The sequence below is a fragment of the Podarcis muralis genome, chromosome 4 (genome assembly GCF_964188315.1).
Source record: "Podarcis muralis chromosome 4, rPodMur119.hap1.1, whole genome shotgun sequence".
Taxonomy (NCBI): domain Eukaryota; kingdom Metazoa; phylum Chordata; class Lepidosauria; order Squamata; family Lacertidae; genus Podarcis; species Podarcis muralis.
Genome location: NC_135658.1, coordinates 97,453,850 through 97,468,442, shown reverse-complemented (window position 1 = coordinate 97,468,442; position 14,593 = coordinate 97,453,850). Strand labels below are relative to the sequence as shown.

The 14,593-nt window shown below is 43.2% G+C and overlaps 1 protein-coding gene across 6 annotated transcripts in view; it reads right to left on the bottom strand.

Annotated features, from left to right (window-relative positions):
• Positions 1–14,593, bottom strand: part of TBC1D4 (TBC1 domain family member 4) — a 102,612-nt gene that overhangs the window by 42,506 nt on the left and 45,513 nt on the right. For 4 of the 6 annotated variants that reach the window (XR_013392694.1, XM_077927771.1, XM_077927768.1 and 1 more), the window contains exons 3-8: positions 12,030–12,119; positions 7,821–7,925; positions 5,874–6,006; positions 2,896–2,987; positions 2,422–2,532; positions 705–827 (exon numbers count right to left, since the gene is read on the bottom strand). Coding sequence is in view for 5 of the 6 variants with exons in the window: in XM_077927771.1 (XP_077783897.1) it covers positions 705–827; positions 2,422–2,532; positions 2,896–2,987; positions 5,874–6,006; positions 7,821–7,925; positions 12,030–12,119 (654 nt within the window). In the remaining variant the exon portion in view is untranslated. The remainder of the gene's footprint in view (positions 1–704; positions 828–2,421; positions 2,533–2,895; positions 2,988–5,873; positions 6,007–7,820; positions 7,926–12,029; positions 12,120–14,593) is intronic. The other 2 variants (XM_028728368.2, XM_077927770.1) reach the window with 1 other exon arrangement.

Sequence of the window (14,593 nt, the reverse complement as noted above, 5' to 3'; positions counted from 1 at the left end):
TGCCTATTGATATCAAGCAGGCAGCTTCACTGAACTCTTTTCTGAATCCACTAAAAACATTCTTGTTTAGTCAAGTCAAATCTCTAGTGACTTCCGGTTAAGATGGCGTCAGCTCAGAAAGTTGGCTCCGGAGCTCTGCAGATCACATGATTTTAAACCAAGTTTTAATTGGTATTAACTTGTGCGAAGCTAATTATTTTATCAACCTTTTTATAACTTGGAAGTTTAGTCAAGTCTACCCAGATGCTTAGAAAAGCTGGTGTGAATTTTAATCTGTTTTAGCATTTAAACTTCTTGCAAGTTTTAATGTATTGTAAAAAAAAATCTGGTTTTTAAAAAACCACTTTTTTTAAAAAAACACCCTACCAAGTAATGTATAAATTTCGTGATATAAATAAATAGAGAAGCATATTCCTGTAGGGCACAATACATTCACAACAGGCAAAATAACAGCACTCCCAACAGACCACCATTTGCCATACTGAAATTCTTATTTCTGTAGTAGTTGTTGCAAAGACAACTTAATGAATTACTGGTGATCTGTACAATTCAACACAAATTTCAGTTTTCAAGAAAGAGATGCGAAAAAGAATAGGCCCAAAAAGGTAGAATTTGTCAAGGAAGAATCTAATCAAATATCCGAAATGTTACAATGATCTTATGGACTATTACATCCCAGGAGTCCTCACTCCTGAGCAACTTACCCTTGAGAAAATGTTTTCTAGAGAGCTGGTCAAAGATTTCTTGGCCTTGTTTTTCAGAATGTCAAGTTTGAATCTGCCACCACTAGCTGCGTTCTCTGGAACTGTGGTGTTGGAGGCATTCTGCTGAGACAAAAAGGCAAGCTTTGTCATCAATGTTGCCTACAGAAGACAACGCAAATGTAGCCCTACCAAACTGACTCACAGATATACAAAGTGCAAAACTGAAAAAAATGCACTTATCTCATGTTGCCTTTTAAAATTTGCAGGGTGTCGTTGCATTAAGTTTTTCTACATGCTACATTTTAGCTTTTAGTGCAACGTAAGGAAACGTGGGTAGGGACACGGGTGGCGCTGTGGGTTAAACCACTGAGCCTAGGGCTTGCCGATCAGAAGGTCGGCGGTTTGAATCCCCGCAACAGGGTGAGCTCCCGTTGCTCGGTCCCTGCTCCTGCCCACCTAGCAGTTCGAAAGCATGTCAAAGTGCAAGTAGATAAATAGGTACCGCTCCGGCGGGAATGTAAACGGCGTTTCCGTGTGCTGCTCTGTTTCGCCAGAAGCGGTTTAGTCATGCTGGCCACATGACCCGGAAGCTGTATGCCAGCTCCCTTGGCCAATAAAGCGAGATGAGCGCCACAACCCCAGAGTGGTCCACGACTGGACCTAATGGTCAGGGTTCCCTTTACCTTTAAGGAAACCAGGTCAAACTAGATGCAACATCAGGAGTGCAAAATTTGTCACTGACTTCTTGATGTTGTTGCTATAAACAATTTGGATTGTGGCTGGGCCACAGAGGAGTAGTGACCCTTTTTTTGTGTACTGCAGTCCCAAAGCAAATCGAAAGGTCCCATTGGCCATTCATTTGCTAAAAGCAAAGCCAGGGTTTCAGATTCCAGGAAGTCTCCATGCATGAATATGAAGGCGCATGCTCCCTTGCTATAGGCGTTCACATTAAAAACATTTTTTTGGGAAGCTGTAGGTGGAACTTCTGTCAACACAGGAGCAAAGAATACTGAATAGGGCTTTAGTTTAACTCAGGCTTCCTCAACCCCGGCCCTCCAGATGTTTTTGGCCTACAACTCCCATGATCCCTAGCTAGCAGGACCAGTGGTCAGGGATGATGGGAATTGTAGTCTCAAAACATCTGGAGGGCAGAGGTTGAGGAAGCCTAGTTTAACTGCTCTGGCATAGTTAACTTTTGCTGGGTTTTATTATCAAGTTTTGTTTCATAGTAGTGAAGTTTTTAACTTAACTGCTGCCTTAACAATATTTCAATCAAGAGGCGGTTTATCATTAAAGGAAGCTATTCTTGTAAATGCTCAAGATGGTCGCTCAATAATTTCTACACTGTGGTACTTATCATTCACCGTCTTCCTTATTCTGCAAATGAAATCAACTTGCAATTCCCACCCCAAGGCTAGAGTTTCCCGCCTCTCTCACAAGGCTAGAGGTTAGGGTCACCCAATGAAACTGATTGGCACAACACATAATTGCCCTTTGGAAACCACTGCCACAAAGTGCCATAGTTGACTAGCCTGACCATACATTAACTCAGAGGGATTTCACTGGGACTAAGCTAAATGCATGCTCAGATGTATGCTGCAGCCCCAGAGAAGGTGTTAAGATGGTGATGGGAAACCATCCAAAAGAAGCACTTGGGTTCATATTCTAAGATGTCTTCCGCCATCACTAAACGACAAAACAGGATAAAGAGCCTTACCGTTGGGCCCTCTCCAATGTGCACGTGAGCCTTTTGTTTAGCTTCACACAGTTGTCGCAAGTGTAAGATCACCAGCTCATTGTCTTCCTGGTCAGTAACGGGCTTCATTTTCTGTTAAGTGGGAAATAAGCAATATATTTTTGGAAATTTGATATCTGCAATTCTGGTTCAACTTGATTTTCATAAAACAATAGAAAATTCATTCTTCTAGAAATAAAGTATCAAAATAAATTCATTTCATCACTGAATAATAATAATAATAATAATAATAATAATAATAATAATAATGTTTATACCCTGCCCATCTGACTGGGTTTTCCCAGTCATTCAGGGCGGCTTACAGCAGTTTAACAAGCCTTTGGAGTACAGTATACATTTGTGAATGTACTTTTGATTCTTGATGTCTCTGAGCTAACAACTTGATCCTGTAGTCCCGGTTCGAGAGAATGAATGCCAACCGTTTCGGTTTATTACCTGCACACGCTCAAAGATGTCAGCTTGCTCATTGTCACTGAGAGAGGACAGATGTTTCTGAATCACAAGTTTAGCTCTTGGTGGATAAAGACCTTAAAAAACAACAGAGAGGCAGGCAGACATTGATGAGGTAAGTTATATTCATTTGACAAACCATCTCACCAAACTTGTTGTAGAACATTAACACTGAATAATGTGCAGTATATTAAGTCATGATAATGTCAAGAAAACCCAGATTTTATGCTAAAAACAAAAGTTTCTGGTCCACAACTTTTACAAATTCAGTCTTATTACATTCTTAATTTATGGAAGGGGAAAGGGGGGTCTCAAACAAGCAAGCGGGTAAAGAGAACTACCATCAGTGATGTGATTATGTGGTTTTAGGCACTAGACTTCATGATCTTATGGGGACCCTCCTTTTCAGATGCAAGAGAAGATGGCCTCTGCCACGTGCCAAGTGAGATCCATCTTCTCAGATGCACTGCCTTGCCTCAGAGGATTCGAGAGGAAGTTGATACGACACCAGGGACATATTAGGATGAGAGCCAGAATTGCCTCCTTCATGCGAGCACCATGTGATTTCTGTCTGTGTGCCACATTTTAATAAAGATTTTGTTTGAGAAACGTTTTCTCGGCCGCTCCGAGAGCCTCTTGGCACTATGAAGTGGGCTTTCCCCTTCACTGGTCCCCAATATTTAACAAAATTTAACAAGCATACCACCAGGTCAGGTACCTACTTTCAACTGGAATGCCTCTATCAACTGAAGCACAGTCTTCCAAGATATAGCAGTTCTTTTTTTAAATAAATAAATACCCACCCACCAAGTGACAGAAATCTTCTTTAAGCTGTTGGCGTAGCTAAATCAATGCAAAGTTGTTGTTTTGCTTGCATTTTTCTTGCTCAAGGGCAGAATCGTAACTCAGCAGTGGGGTTTCCCCTCCTCTTCTCACTTAAGGCCAAGGAAGGACGTACCCCTTTCAAAACCCAGGCCTCCCGCAGGATTTCAGTTTGAGCGTTCAATCGGCCAGTCATTCGTGAGAGAGGTGATTATAGGTCCTACACACACTCTTCCAGAACCTGCCAACCTGCCCCCCGCCCCAGACAAAGCTCTTTCTTTTCTTGAAGAAAGCATCAGCTTAAGTCACGGGGTGCACTTGCGCAGACTTGGCACACTTCTCTGCCCACCAGAGGGAGCTGACAACTAAATATGCACTTCTGCTATAAACACATGCCAGCATAGAAGAAAGTAAGCTTTATTTTGGGCTGGGAGGGAGGGGGGAGTACCATGTGGGTAGCCTTGTCATGCTGTCAGTATAGTGACTAGCTTCCAACGGCCTCCATTTTGAATAAGGTTTCCATATCGCGTTCTTAAAATGCGTGAGTCATCCTTTTGATGGAAATTGTTGCCCAGGATGAGTTAAGGCTCATTTAGACTTCCTTTTGCTCTGCACTTTCCAGGCACAGGGTCCATGTTGCGCTTCCCCTGGGAAAACCCATGTTTTGCCGCTGAATCAAAGCAAACGGCAATTGTGTTTCCCACTCGCTGCCATTTGCCCCGATTCGGTGGTATGTATGCTGGCATCCGCCTGTTCACGAGACCATATATAAGTGCGCCTTTGGGGGTAGTCAAACCATTGGAGAGTTACAGCACTGTAGAGACCGATATGGGAGAGACAGGTTTTGTTGCAGGTGGGGCTGAGGAAGGTGTCCGGTTTTGCTGCTATGGGTGCACCAGGGTGTTGCTTCTCTCATTGCTAAGATGTGGGTTTTCCTGGTGAAAGCACCAAGACAAAAAACCACAACAATACTGGAGCTGTGCCCAGAAACACAGCACAAAAGGAAATATGGATGAGCCTCTATAGACATCAAATATATAGGAAAATAGCACTGTTCAGGTGGAATGACCAGCCAGGGTAGGAACCAAATGGACCCCTCCTTATATTTCAGAATTCCAAATACAGTTGTACCTTGGATCCCGAATGCCTTGAGAGTCTAATGTTTTGGCTCCCAAATGCCACAAACCTGGGAGTGTTCTGGTTTGCGAACGTTCCAATCGGAAGCCATGCCTTGGTTTCCAAACGTTTTGGAAGTTGAACGGACTTCCGGAACGGATTCCGTTTGACTTCTGAGGCACCACTGGGTGGTCTGTAGGGAACAAGCTGTTGCCTTCATGAACTGTTGTGTGGGTTTTGCAAAAGAACCTCTCTAGCCACCAATGGAAACACAATTACTGAACGGACTAGCTAGACCTTGGTCTGATTTTGCAGAGCTCTTCTTTTGGATAGGATTCAGCCCCTCTTCCTTTCCTTTAAAAGGCGACAATCTGGCACACACCCTATTTATGGCTGTGACAGGAATCCTAAAACCTTATAACAGGAAGGGGGCCTATAATAGGTGGGTGGGCCTTCTTGATACAGAACCAAATATCCACAAGAAGCAGTTGTTGTTGTTTATTGAATTTATATAACACCCTATAACCACAAAATACATAATAAAAATAAAAACAACAACCCAATAGCCCCCCCCCCCAAAAAAAACACATTTTAAAAGGGCATTGGATGTAAATCAGATCATCCAAAGGCCTGGTTAAAAAGGAAGGTTTGTGCCTAGCGCCTAAGGTGTGTAAAGAAGGCACCAGGTGAACTTCCCTGGGGAGAGCATTCCACAGATGGGGAGCCACTGCAGAGAAGGCCCCGTTCTCGTGTTGCCACCCTCTGGACCTCTCGAGGAGGAGGCACACGAATAAGGGCCTCAGATGATGATCTCAGAGTCCGGGTAGTTAAGTTATATTCCCTCACAGTTATGGCAATCTAACGTAAATTACAGCCTTAACCAGGCATTTATGGACACTGGAAGATTTAGCATGGCACCCTAAGCGAACAGGCTTGACTGTTACTGCGAAACAAGGCCCCGTGGCACCTTTGTGTGCAAAGCACAATGCTCCAGATTCAGAAAGCAAGCAAGGGCTCACAACTACCTTCAATCCTTTCGCAGAGCTTGTGCAGCGAGTGCATTGGGCAGGCCTCGCACAGCTTAATCTGAGTCTTGGCACTCTGGAGGGCTGCAGCCGTGCTGAACGCTTGTTTGAGAGTGAGCATTACTTCATCCACCTGAAAAGGGAGGATTAAAATCCAATGAACCCTATGCGTGCATTTTAATACCAGTTACATAAAAATACATACATACATATTTAAAACCAGAAACTAGATTTTCAATCTAGTTAGCAAACCACTGAGTTACCATTAGAAATAAAAAAGCACAGCAAATTGAGGTGATGCTCCTACAGAAATGAATGGGAGTTACACAATGGCTAAGAACCCTTTCATTTCACTACAGCATCTGTGGAAGAATCTGCCAGTGTCCTGTGTCCTATTTTCATTTAAATGGGTTGTTAAAATTAGACTGATTTTGCAGGCTCTGTTTCACATTTGGGTTGCTGTTGTTTTTTTAAAAAAACAAGTGCTGTTTTTCTTGTGTTGTTGGTTTTTTTTTTAACACAGCTGAATTGTTTGATAATAGGGATCGGAAACTTAACTTTTCCAATAAGCATAATGAAGTTATTAAATCCTACTCCTGGATAGAATTTAATTTAGAGAACTGGGCCTTTATGTAGTGGGACTAAAAGGAGCTGAAGACAAGCTACCAACTTATTAGTAACCAACTGAACAGCTCGCCAGCCTTTATTGTTTCCAGACGGCAGTCTGGGCCGTGCTCCCCCCCCCCCCCGCCCCACCCCGACACAATCGCAAATAGAGGCAGGCAAAATTCCCACACTCTCCCACGTTAGAGGGGGGCAAACTTTACATTCTCTGTCAGGAAAAAGGTCAGAGGTTACAAGGCTTCCCCTCAAGTGGTATAGAGATTCAAATCCATTTTCATGCCCCGCAAAGAAGCCTTTCAGTATCTCCTTTCCCTTCCTATATTTTATGTTGTGCCGTTTAAGAAAGCCAGACCTCGAGTCTGGAAAAATCTGGAACAAGATTCGCTTTTTACAGTAGCTTCTAGTTTGCTTTGAACTTCTTCTTTTTGTGCATTTGGACACGCTTCCACAGCTTTCTTGTGAAGAATATTTGCCATGCAAGGAAAGTGAGGCCCTCGTCTATGGATTGCTGCTTAGCAGAGTATTTGGTGGCTGTGCAATTTTCTCTTTCCAAAGATCACATCATCTTTATCATTTAGATCCTAACTGTTCAAAGCCTTAAATGGCACAGGAGCCTAGGCACAGATTTCTGTTTTGACTCTTCTGTCAAAACAGCTTTTAGTTACAATTGGCGCCATTCTCACCACCTGAAATTACAGAATAAAATTCTGTCCTGCCGTTATAGAAGCTCCAAAGGCAGTTGTGCATGCATAAACTAGTGTATTAAGTTATTTGTGAAGCATGTAGGAAGTAATGTCAATCAGGCATCAGAACAAGCGATACCCTTTTTGCAACTATGGGTGTTGGTCGTGGGGGGAGGCAGCTATTATAATCTTTTAGAATTATAGTGCTTTGGGTGGGTACTGTTGGGTTTTTTCCTGGGATTTCCCCTGCTACTGCAGCATCATAGACTCTTGAATCCCAGGGTCTTTTTCCTCCTGGCCTTGTGATGATGTCGCTGCCCATATCTTGGTGAAGAGAAAAGGGAGATGTGCCGCACTTCATTACCCTGCTCAAAATGGGTATGAAATATCTGCCGAATGTGCCCTGGCACATGAAATTACTGCCACAAGGATGTGGGAAGGAAAACAAAGACTAGAAGCGTGTGTTGCCCCCCCCCCCATTGTCCAGAACTAAGAGTCACAAGGAGATCACGCTATGGATTTGGCCTTTGTCCAAAAAAAAAAAAAAAAAAAAGGGAACACAAATATCTTACCACATTTTTGAAGTTTAGATACAAATCACTAGATGAACGGAAGAATACAGTAAACAGTAGTGACTTACCAGAGATTCGCTTGCACACTGGAACACATAGCAAACATACTGATTGATCCCAGGTTCCGCAGATTCCCGACAAATAAAACCAAAGTGATCTATGTGCCTTATGCCCTGGAGAGAAATAAAATGAAAAGCTGAACATACAGTAAAAAATTAATTGATGCTCATCAACTACTGATCATTAGGACTCTAGCATTTTTTAAAAAAATCAGGAGTAACTAAACCTACTTTTCCTGTATAGTGCTTCCCAATCATATAGATAGAAAAACCATGATCCTTTTGTGGTTTTAAAGAGAGCGTATAAATATATACAAACATTTCTGAATATGTGATGCTCCTTGCTCCAACGTACATCTCCAAAAAAGAAACAAAGCAAACAGATCACTATTTTGAATTACTACACTGAAGAGTCAGGATCATTTTTCTGACTTTTGTTTCTGCTTCCACTGCCTATTCCTCCTCTCAGTATACATTTATGACACTCCCCAAAGCCCTGTGAATCAAGAAGGACCCCAAAATGATGTGTGTCCTTTCTTTCTGAGGGGAGCATGAGAAGATCCGAAATGGTTAAGTCTCTACTTGGCATAGCTCCTGACTTCTAGGCCCCAGCATACAAAATGAAAATGGTGGCAGCCTCAGCCGGAGTTGAAATGGGTCACATGCAGTGTTTATTTAATAATAATAATAATAATAAATTTTATTTATATCCCACCCTCCCCAGCCGAAGCCAGGCTCAGGGCGGCTAACAACACTAAAACAATGCAACATTATAAAAACATTATAAAAATTAATTAAAATACAAATTGATGGCAACCATAAACTAAACTTTTGTAAAGATTGCCAAAGGAGGGAGTCAGGCTGCACCCTGACCAAAGGCCTGGTGGAACAGCTCTGTCTTGCAGGCCCTGCGGAAAGATGTCAAGTCCTTGTATTTGTATACAATGGTACGTATACATTTGTATACAATGGTACGTGTATAAAATGTGTATGCTCATCTGGTACGCTGGCCGAGACTGCAACGCGCTCTACCCGGGGCTACCTTTGAAGGTGACTCAGAAGCTACAACTAATCCAGAATGTGGCAGCTAGACTGGTGACTGGGAGCGGCCGCCGAGACCACATAACACTGGTCTTGGTACATTGGCTCCCAGTACGTTTCCGAGCACAATTCAAAGTGTTGGTTGTTGTTTAGTCATGCCCGACTCTTCGTGACCCCATGGACCAGAGCACGCCAGGCACTCCTGTCTTCCACTGCCTCCCGCAGTTTGGTCAAACTCATGCTGGTAGCTTCGAGAACACTGTCCAACCATCTCGTCCTCTGTCGTCCCCTTCTCCTTGTGCCCTCCATCTTTCCCAACATCAGGGTCTTTTCCAGGGAGTCTTCTCTTCTCATGAAGTGGCCAAAGTATTGGAGCCTCAGCTTCACGATCTGTCCTTCCAGTGAGCACTCAGATCTGATATTCCTTCAGAATGGTCAGCCTTCTTTATGGGCCAGTGTTGGTACTGACCTTTAAAGCTCTAAACCAGGCACCCCCAACCTTTGGCCCTCCAGGTGTTTTGGCCTACAACTCCCGTGATCCCTAGCTAACAGGGCCAGGGGTCAGGGATGATGGGATTTGTAGTCCAAAACATCTGGAGGCCAAAGGTTGGGGATGCCTGCTCTAAACGGCCTTGGCCCTGTATACCTGAAGGAGCATTTCCATCCCCATCGTTCAGCCCGGACACTGAGATCCTCCTCTGAGGGTCTTCTGGTGGTTCCCTCACTGCGAGAAGTGAGGTTACAGGAAACCAGGCAGAGGGGCCTTCTTGGTAGCCTGTGCAATGCCCTCCCATCGGATGTCAAGGAGATAAAGAACTACATAACTTTTAGAAGACATCTGAAGGCAGCTCTGTATCACAAAGTTTTTAATGTTCGATGTTTTACTATGTTTTATATATGGTGTAAGCTGCCCAGAGTGGCTGTGGGAAACCCAGCCAGATGGGCAGGGTATAAATAATAAAATAATGATGATTATGTTTGAAGTAGTTTTGTAGTAAAATGGAAAACATGAAAAATAAAGGGATTTTAAGAAGCCAAGAACAGCACTGACCACACTAAACAGTTTAAAGGAGGAAGGGATTCATTCTGCAATCCTATACATGCCTATCTGTGAGTTAAGTCCTACTGAACTCAGTGAGGGTTATGGCTGAGTAAACATGCATAGGTTTTTCCCAGCAGTTTACAACCCTCCACGTGATGCTGGTGTATAGCTCTCCCCATACATTATCACGGGTCATGCTGACCAGAGCAGATGGGAGTTGTAGTCCAACACCATCTCGTGGATCCCCCTTGGTTATATCATAAAGTCCTTGCAGAAGAGAAGTGCAAGGACTTCAGACATCAACAGAAATGGAGCAGAAATTCGTACTGAATCAAAAGCAAGCAGACGATTCTCTTTCCTTCACCAGCACTAAGGGAGCGAAAGTAACCACAGGGCTGCTTCTTACCACAACACAGTAAGTGAGACAACTGTGTGTAAGGGGGGAAACCCTAAAACTTAAAACTGGTGTACCTGTCAGTTAGGTTATTTACTCTTAGTTCTTCCCTGGGAAGGTTTTTCAACATCCGAAGAACAACAGGTGAGTTTGTTTTATTGTTTTCAGTGTAGGGAAACTCTCATAGCTGCTTCTGACACGCAACACCATACTGATATGGTTGACCACAAACTTGACATGAGCCAACAGTGTGACGCGGCAGCTAAAAAAGCCAATGCAATTCTGGGCTGCATCAATAGGAGTATAGCATCTAGATCAAGGGAAGTAATAGTGCCACTGTATTCTGCTCTGGTCAGACCTCACCTGGAGTACTGTGTCCAGTTCTGGGCACCACAGTTCAAGAAGGACACTGACAAACTGGAACGTGTCCAGAGGAGGGCAACCAAAATGGTCAAAGGCCTGGAAACGATGCCTTATGAGGAACGGCTAAGGGAGCTGGGCATGTTTAGCCTGGAGAAGAGGAGGTTAAGGGTTGATATGATAGCCATGTTCAAATATATAAAAGGGTGCCACATAGAGGAGGGAGAAAGGTTGTTTTCTGCTGCTCCAGAGAAGCAGACACGGAGCAATGGATCCAAACTACAAGAAAGAAGATTCCGCCTAAACATTAGGAAGAATTTCCTGACAGTAAGAGCTGTTCGACAGTGGAATTTGCTGCCAAGGAGTGTGGTGGAGTCTCCTTCTTTGGAGGTCTTTAAGCAGAGGCTTGACAACCATATCTCAGGAGTGCTCTGATGGTGTTTCCTGCTTGGCAGGGGGTTGGAGTCGATGGCCCTGGTGGTCTCTTCCAACTCTATGATTCTATTATATTAGTGATCTGCTTGTACAAGTTCAACGCATGCAACCTTCCTGCAAAAGTGTCAGTCACTAGAAAACAGCCGGCTGGAAGTGGCGTTGCTATTTTAGTCTCTAAAACCGGTGATGAGGAAACTAAGAATGCAGCAACCGCCTCGAAAGATGATGACGTGATGAAGGTATTTGCCTGCAAGTCTGGTTAGAAAATAGTGGCTGCAACCGAGCAATAGAGAATTGCAAGCAGAAACTGCCTTCCACACACAAAGCCCACAGAAGCATGTATCTCACTATCTCTATCGCAAAGCACATTCAATGGTCAAGTCCATCTGTTTTGCACATGTAACAGGATTAGCTGTCACGACGAGACCCCATTTTGGGGGGGCAGGGGAATGATCAAGAAATACCCAGCACACTATTTCATCATTTGTCTCTTTGATACTTTTAATTTTAGATATGAAGGACAGTTAAGATTTTCACCTGCAATTACCTTAATAAAGAGAATGAACTGAAACTTCTCTTTCAATAAGTAGGCAAAGCATGTTAAAAGTACCCACTGATCATTCAATTTTATTTTGTTTTTAATTTCAAATTGTTGTTCTAAATGATAACCTAAGAAAAAGTGATTACCACAAGGAGGAGTGGAAATGAGAAATCAGCAGCAAACAGCATGAAACTTAACAGATGTCTCTGTTGTTGATACTGCAGGATAATTCTCTGGCATTCCCTTAATTCTACAGTGAAAAGCAGGAACAACTAAGCAGATGTTAACAAATAGTTCCTCCCACCTCAGTCCTTCTGCTTACACTTAATTTTCCAAACCTGTTTTTATTCTGAAGATGCCCAGCTTGTTTTATCCAAACACTATTAACCTAGCTTGGATACCCACCTGAGAACACGAGGAGATATCTTTAAAGTTCTTCTCAAACACAACCGATTTCGTATCTGGACTGATGAGGTTAATTTCAAATCGACCAACCTTGAAAAGAGAGAAAACAACAACAACATGTTAAGGCAATCAGGACATCATGGACAAAGAGGTATCCTTGAGACTTGAGGCGCCAGAAATTTTTACTCGTGCCTGTTTATCAAAGGGAAGCGTATCAAAACCTGATGTTGTGCCAACAGTAATGATTAAGGACAGGGTGACAGTTCTGCTAAGCCACCTGAAAGCCATCGGAATAGAGAAAGAGGAACAGGCATATAATATATTTGCTTTTGTTTTATTCAGGATTCCACTTTATCTATGGCACGGGTGTCAAACACAAGGTCCGCGGGCCGAATCCGGCCCGCCAGACCTCGTCATGTGGCCCGTGTAGCCGCCGCCAGCCGCCAGCCTTCACCTTTTATTCTCACTTTTTTTTTTTTGGACACAAGAAAGCCGCCTCTTCGGCGCATGCGCGGCAGCCTACAAGCCAGAGAACGTCTGCCCTCTAGCGGCGCCAGCCGTTCTACACAGGAAACCTCCACTTTACATGCATTCATGTAAAGTCCTACAGATACAACCGGCCCTTTGAGGGTGACCAAACTGCTGATGCGGCCCCCGATAAATTTGAGTTTGACACCCCTGATCTATGGGATAATAATAATAATAATAATAATTTTTTATTTATACCCCGCCCTCCCCAGCCAAGGCCGGGCTCAGAGCGGCTTACAAGCAATAATAAAAACAAGATGAATGATTACAACTTAAAAACAAAAATAAAATACAACATTAAAATAATGGAACATTAAAATATTAAAATGTAGCCTCATTACAGGAGGAGAAGGAAAAGAAAAAAGAAAGAGAGGGAGGGAGGGATGAGTAGTCAGTCATGCAAGCTCCCACAGGCTTGAAGTCTCAGTAACAACAAGCCTCTCAAATGTTCCAAAAAGTCAAGGCAACTGGAAATATTCAGAATAAAACTAGGTGACAGAAGATGAATAATGGGAATTACGAGATACAGAAAAATAGTCAAGAGGAACCAGGAAGAGCATCAGCATGCAGTTTAAGAATAGACACTGATGAATTTGCTCTAAATGCTACAGTAATAACCTTGCCTGCAAATATTTTCAATTTAAGGGATCTTGAAGATCATCTTAACCAGTCACCCAGAAGCTAATCTCACAAGTTTACAGATTTAACGAACACCAAAAGCAGAAAATAAGTGTGAACAGGACAAGGAATTTTATCAGCAGTACTGTACGTCAAATTCCTGGCTGTTTTATCAGCTAAACATGCACATGTACAGTATCTTTTTCAGTATATAATTAGCTTTGGTCTGCTTTTAAGGTGGTGGTCAACCAAACGAAAACATAATTTAGAGACCCTGCTCCATTATTTAGAGCCATTGCTTCCTCAGTGCTCCAAACTACAATTCTGGCCTCACAAGTTAAAACCCACCAACCATCACATATTCCTATCAAAATTTATATTTCATTTTGTGAAGTTTTCTCCTCTCACTCCATTTGCTGAACATATTATTCCTTTTTTTTTACCATTTATAAACTGCATACTGGGCCAGGGGAACCTATACAGCATAAGTTAAAGACAGCTCTCTGATTTGCAGAAGCCTATGGCAATGCTAACCCCAGACCAAGGCTAGATCTACAGTGACCTGTAAAAACGTTTTTTAAAAAAAGTAATATAACTCTCAATGCAATTTTCCATTGGCAATGGATCACTGCGCTATAGCGCCCTCTGATGTCACAGGTTTATAACACATTTTTAACGTTTTAACTGACCACTGTAGATGAATCCTTAGTAATAAGGTAACAAAAGGGAGAGGGGAGAGGCCTGAGAGTAAAATGAAGGAGCAAGTTATTTGTAAGGAAAGATGAAAAAATATCTAGGGGAAGAACAGAAGCAGTAAAGGAAGGGCTGAAATGGCTTTGAGCAGCATGGATGACTACAGTCTCCGCGCTCTCTAATGCATGTGAATGCCCAACCCTGTCCTGGGTCTCCTCGTTACCTGTAGTAAAATTGAGTTTCAGGTATAAAACCCCAAGTTCCCGACAATCTCACGAGTGAGAATCAATGGGGTATTCATAGTAAGCATATAAACCAGGGGTCGGCAACCTAAGGCCCATGGGCCACAAGCGGCCCGGGGGGGTCGTTTAACTGGTCCATGGACCACTGCTGCCAGCTTGGTCGGCTCCTGTGCTAAACTGGCGTGGAGCAGAGCGGGGACCGCCTTCTGCGACACTGGCTGGATTCGCATTGGCTGCAGGAAGCTCCTATAGCCAATGGGAAGCTGCGTACGCCTCCTCTGCGCTGGAAGAAGCACCAGAAATAGTGTTTGTGCGTGCGTGTGCGCACATACACTCTGGCCCACTGCAGCACCGTGAACTGGCCCAAGCCACAAAAACTTTGCCAACCCCTGATATAAACTATTGCCTGCAAATTCTGGAATAGCATTCATGTTGGCCATAGTTCTATACACACTTGTTAGGGGAAAGTTCCATTTAACTCAA